The sequence below is a fragment of the Panicum hallii genome, chromosome 4 (genome assembly GCF_002211085.1).
Source record: "Panicum hallii strain FIL2 chromosome 4, PHallii_v3.1, whole genome shotgun sequence".
Taxonomy (NCBI): domain Eukaryota; kingdom Viridiplantae; phylum Streptophyta; class Magnoliopsida; order Poales; family Poaceae; genus Panicum; species Panicum hallii.
Window position 1 is genome coordinate 793,724 of NC_038045.1, and position 5,144 is coordinate 798,867.

Consider the following 5,144-nt stretch of genomic DNA (forward strand, 5'->3'; position numbering starts at 1 on the left):
TGTCCAACAGCGATGATATACAAACTGAAGTAATATATTACAGCAGATCGAAGCACAAGCCGGCCGGTCCAAGGGTTTTCCGTTTTCAGCAGCAGCAGCAGCAGCAGACGCGGTATATTACATGATCAGGAGAGAACGCACGAGAGAGGAAGGCATTATAGATCAAAAAAGATGCAAAAAAAAAAGGTAGAACACGTACAAGCAGCAGCAGCAGCAGAAGCAAAAAAAGCAAAAGCTCTCTATAAATTAAGGGTTCTACAGATGTCAGTCTCTTTCTCCTCCTCCAGATCCTCTCCTCATCCTAGGCAGCACAGCAGTGTGACACAGGGCACATCGACTCGCAGCAAGCAAGCATGCATGCATCCATGTCGTGGCGGCGGGGCGTCTAGAGCTTCCTCCTGCAGAGAGGGCAGGACCCGTGCTTGATCAGCCAGCCGTCGATGCACGGCACGTGGAACACGTGCCAGCAGTCCGGCAGGCTCCGCACCTTCTCCCCAACCTGGAAATCCTGCACGAACAACAACAACATCCAAGATGGACGGAAGAATTTTTCAGCACATTTGCATCGCTCCATGCAGCAGTTTATTTTTGATGTCTGAATGTGATAATAAGGTAATGTCCTAGAGCAGAGATCTTCACAGAGTTCTACAGACCTGGAGGCAGACCGAGCAGCCGGAGAGGTCGCCGACGGCGTCGCGCTTGTACTCCTCGGTGATCCAGGACTCGGGGAGCTTGTCGATGGACGCCCGCGGCATGCCGTTGGTGGCCTCCACCTCAAACAGGTCCGGCGACTCCCTGAACGGTGACGAGTCCACCGCGTTCATCTGCAATGGCAAGCACTGTCAGGCATGCCTGGAACTGAAGCAATGCATAACTGCATTGATTCAGCAAAGCACATGATGCATGCATGAAATGTATGAACAGACCTGGCTCCGGACCACCCGCTGCACCGCCGGGTCGACCTTCTCGCGGACGAGCCTGCCGGTCAGGAGGCTGTAGATCACGTTCAGCTGCATCGCAAAGGTTCGTCAGAGTTCAGAAATGACACCAATTCAACAGCACAGGAGATGGTCAGTTCAGAGATGCTGCCTCAGGATCACGTTCATTTTTCATGAGCTACAGATCACATAAGGCTCTTGCCATGATCAAGATGAGCAGATCATGTGTAGCCATGTAGGCTACAAAGAATGCAGAGACTGCTTTGCATTCCTACTAGCTGGTAAGGTAGGAAAAGCTAAGTCTGTCTCTTGAGCGGCAACACTAGAGTAATTCAACAAGAATTTGTGCAGGCAGGAATTGTTCAGAAACCCCCAAAAAATAGATCTTGAGTAGCAGGCTTGAAGACGTCATTGGCCACTGGAAGAGGGCAACACCGTCAACACAATCCATGCATATAAACTAACAACTAATCAGCAACACATGCCGACATGCACACAGAAACAAGCAAGCGCACGCAAGCAATCAGGTATGCAGTTACGAGTTGCTGTCCTACTCCCAGCTACTGCATGCTTCTTGTGCATGGCTAGCACTACATGCTTCTTGTGCTTATGCCTGCTAGTATCTTCAAATCTTTTTTTTTCTCAAAAAAAAAGTGTCTTCAAATCAGACTGTCGTCAGCTAGCTAATCACCAATCCATACTACTCAGTGTTTAGTGCTTGGAGCTCGGGTGCTTACCACATAGAGGATGCTCCAGATCCCAGAGCGGCGGGCCTGCCACAGCCGGATGGAGGAGTCGACGACCTCGATGGAGACGAGTGCGCCGGTGATGGCGCCGATGCCGGTGCCGCGGAACAGGCCGCTCTCCGTGGCCAGCCCGATCAGGCCGCCGGTCACCGCTCCCAGGAACAGACCAGCTGCATGCATGCATCGAATGAGCTTACTTCTTCAGTGCTTCCGAATTAATTTGCAGCATCAACATGCGGAAATCAAGTTGCTAAGTATAAAGGAAGATGTTTTGTCTATGGAATTACTGCGCCAAATTAAGCTTACATCAGAGCCATGAATTCGTATGTTTCCGGCCAAAAATCTGCTAGTTTCAGTGCTGGGGAAGAACATGGCTCTCAATATGTTTCAGACAATGCTTATTGTGTAATAGTTCTTGTCTCAGGGATCAGAGGCTGTTTGTGGTGGTGTGAGCGAAAAGGATGTGGTTGTGGAGTTGGGAGATTGTAAACAATCCAATGATCTAGTACTAGCAGTTGAAAGTTGAAACCGTGTTAAATCATGAAGAAGGGAATTTGGGGAAAAGATAGGCACAATCAACTGAAACTTCAGAGACTGATGAATAAAAAGCCGATTTTTTTTTGCACCGAATTAGGCTAGAGGATGGGACAGAAACCCCAGAAATTAAATAAAATCCAGAACTGTAGACAAGATGACACACGCCCAAATCGGACACCCAACTTGACGAGATCAGAGAAGAAGGGCGGCGTGAAATCTTGCAAAGTTGCTGGAATGAAGAAGTGATGAGAAGAAGAGGGTGAGCAAGCAGGAGAGGCGCGTGCGCGAGGGCGTCGTAGCACCGTACCGATGGCGAAGATGAAGGTGATGACGCCGCGGCAGACCCTGCGCATCATCCTCCTGCCCCTGGTGGCGCCCCTCCCGCGCCCGGCGCTCCCGCCGCTGCCGCTCCTGGCCAGCGACGACAGGGAGACGTTGCTGGAGCTCCGCGGGAAGGAGAAGGAGCTCCCTTGCTGCGGCTGCGGCTGCAGGAACGCGCCCGACGGATCCATGGCTTGCCCGGAGACCGACCAGCTCAAGCCTCTTGCTCCTCCAGCCAGTCAGTGAATCCTTCCGATTGCAGCAGCAGGCGACGCGCCGGCGGGTGCGGTTGGGTAGGCGAGGCGAGGCGAGGCCGGTGACGACGAGCCGAGCCGAGCCGAGAGGGGAATTAATTGGCGGCGACGCAGCAGTAGCAGGAGGCGAGGTGAGGGTGGTGGGAGCGATGCAAAGGGGATGGGATGGAGAGCCGGAGCAGGTAGAGTAGAGGGGGTGGTGGCCTTTATGGCGCCAACTACCCCGTCGCCGCTGCATTTATGGCGCGACGAGACGCGAGAGCGGTCTGCCTGCCTGCTTGGTGGCGTTGCGCTCCTCTCCTCCGATCTGATCTGATCTCATCCCGATCGACCGACTCATCATCTCCGATCGATCGCCACTGCTGCAAGAAGGTCATGATGGTACGGTGGTCTTCATGTCGGTGAATACACCTGCTACTGCTAGGAGCTAGGCCGCACCTCACCTCAGCTCACCTGCCGCCTTTCTTCGCCGGCCGTAGCAGGAGTAGATATTTTTGGGGCGTGCGTGCAGTGCAAGCGCGGGGGCCCACCCCGTCCTTCACCGGAGTTTACCTCTTGCCCAGGCAGGCATGGCAGAGGCTGCTCAGGTAAGCTTCAGCATCGCTCAAGAGTCGGAGGATACCGGGTCCGTACCGTATCCTCCTCCTACCAGGCTACGGTACTTATGCTGGCGCCAACCAGCTCGAGTTCTCTGACCTCCATCTCAACTTGGGGGTGTTCGTTTCCGGGTACCTAAATTTTAGAGGGGTCACATCAAAGAGAATCTTATCATTTAGAAGTATTAAATAAAGTCTAATTACAAAACTAATTGCAGAACCCTAGTGCTAATTCGCGAGACGAATCTAATGAGGTATATTAGTCTATGATTAGCGAACAATTACTGTAGCATCACTGTGGCAAATTATGGATTAATTAGGCTCATTAAATTTGTCTCGCGAATTAGCATCTAGCTGTGCAAAAAGTTTTATAAACAGATTTTATTTAGTACTTCTAAATAGCAAGATTCTCTTTGATGTGATGGGTCTAAAATTTAGATAGGAGGAAACGAACAGGCCCAAATTTGAGCTCAGTTCTTCCGCCTTCCATGGATACAGAGAAACAGGTGGTCGGGCGTGGGGGGGAGACAGAAAAAAAAAATGCAGAAAACAGTAATAATAGTCCCTAAGTCAAAACAGATGAGCTAGCTGATGAGCCACGAACGCAGCGAGATGCCTGAAAAAGGGGAAGAGGGCGAGGAGTCCAGGTCAGAGATGGATCGCAACCCGTAACTGAAAGGTAGCACAAAATTCAATTCCCAGCGTTGAACAGAACAGAGCGTCGTCATCGCCGTTAGCACGATTGCTGTCATCAAAACTACAAAACTTGCTTCCTGCCTTCCTCTTCGCCAGTGCTCAATATCGCCAGCCAGCCAGCTTCGAAAATGACGTGACGCGATTCTAAATCCATCCAGGTACTGTGTTCATCAGCGGCGAATAAATAATAGTAATATTATTATACTACAAAAAAAAATATATATTAATATTTGGTATGGTGTGTTAGTCTCGATCCGTATCTGATGATGATTTTTGGCGGCATTATATTGAAAAAGAAAGCCTGTCCGTCCTTTGATGCTTGACTTCACGAATCAATGCTTCTCTTTTGTTGGATCAATGAGAAGCATGACTGGAACAGCCCATCCACCCGTGGGCCGGAACAAAGCAGTCGCCGCCGACGTAGGAAAGGAAATCACATGCTGCCTGCACGCTGCTGCAAAAGACTTTTTTTCTAGAAAAAGAAAATAGTTGGTTATTCATTTGACCTACTGCTTTCTCGACGGGGAGAAGGTGAGAAGCCGAGCAGAGGAAGAGAAAAGGCCAGCCCACTGCGCCAAATCCAAAATTTCCCAAGTACAACCGCGGCAGCAAAGTTAATGGTGATGGGCCGTGGTCGCGACTCCGGGGCCCACCGCATTGATTCGGCCCTTTCAAGGTTGGCTGCTGCCCCTGCGGGGAGGGGCATCGCAACCGAATTGAATGCGTGTCGCCATGATTGAGATTTGAGATGATAAAATTCGTCCGAGATAACTCAAATCCAACACGAAATTCAGCAAGTTCCAGAGCTGCCAGTTCAACCGCCGTAGGAACTGGCAAATCGTCACGCCATACCGTAGTTGGTAAAGAACAATGAACTAAGAGCTCATCAAATTCACAAGGGTTTTACAACAACCAGTTTTAGTGTAAAAACAAAACGTGTTTCAAAGCAGGGGCCTGAAGGTACGGGCATTCCTTGCAACTTTGGCCCATTTGCGAACAGTGTCAGCCCAGTTATAGGCCCAGCTGCCCAAACGTTATCCCCTCCCCTCTTCTCAC

The 5,144-nt window shown here is 50.7% G+C and overlaps 1 protein-coding gene across 1 annotated transcript; it reads right to left on the minus strand.

The window, feature by feature from the left end:
* On the minus strand, positions 1-3,401 carry LOC112889318 (NEP1-interacting protein-like 1). The gene is made up of 5 exons (XM_025955886.1): positions 2,529-3,401; positions 1,676-1,854; positions 927-1,010; positions 654-824; positions 1-508 (listed from the first exon to the last, which is right to left on the minus strand). Exons 1-5 carry the CDS (start codon positions 2,731-2,733, stop codon positions 386-388), a joined length of 762 nt encoding a protein of 253 aa, XP_025811671.1. The 5' UTR covers positions 2,734-3,401; the 3' UTR covers positions 1-385.
* Between the last annotated feature and the right edge of the window lie 1,743 nt (positions 3,402-5,144).

Bases quoted from the DNA above. Each gene is read 5' to 3' on its own strand.
- LOC112889318 (XM_025955886.1), bottom strand. From the start codon at position 2,733: ATGGATCCGTCGGGCGCGTTCCTGCAGCCGCAGCCGCAGCAAGGGAGC. The intron at 825-926 runs GTCTGTTCATAC...TTGCCATTGCAG, and splicing joins AGCGGGTGGTCCGGAGCCAG to ATGAACGCGGTGGACTCGTC. The intron at 509-653 runs GTCTGTAGAACT...TTGTTCGTGCAG, and splicing joins GCTGCTCGGTCTGCCTCCAG to GATTTCCAGGTTGGGGAGAA.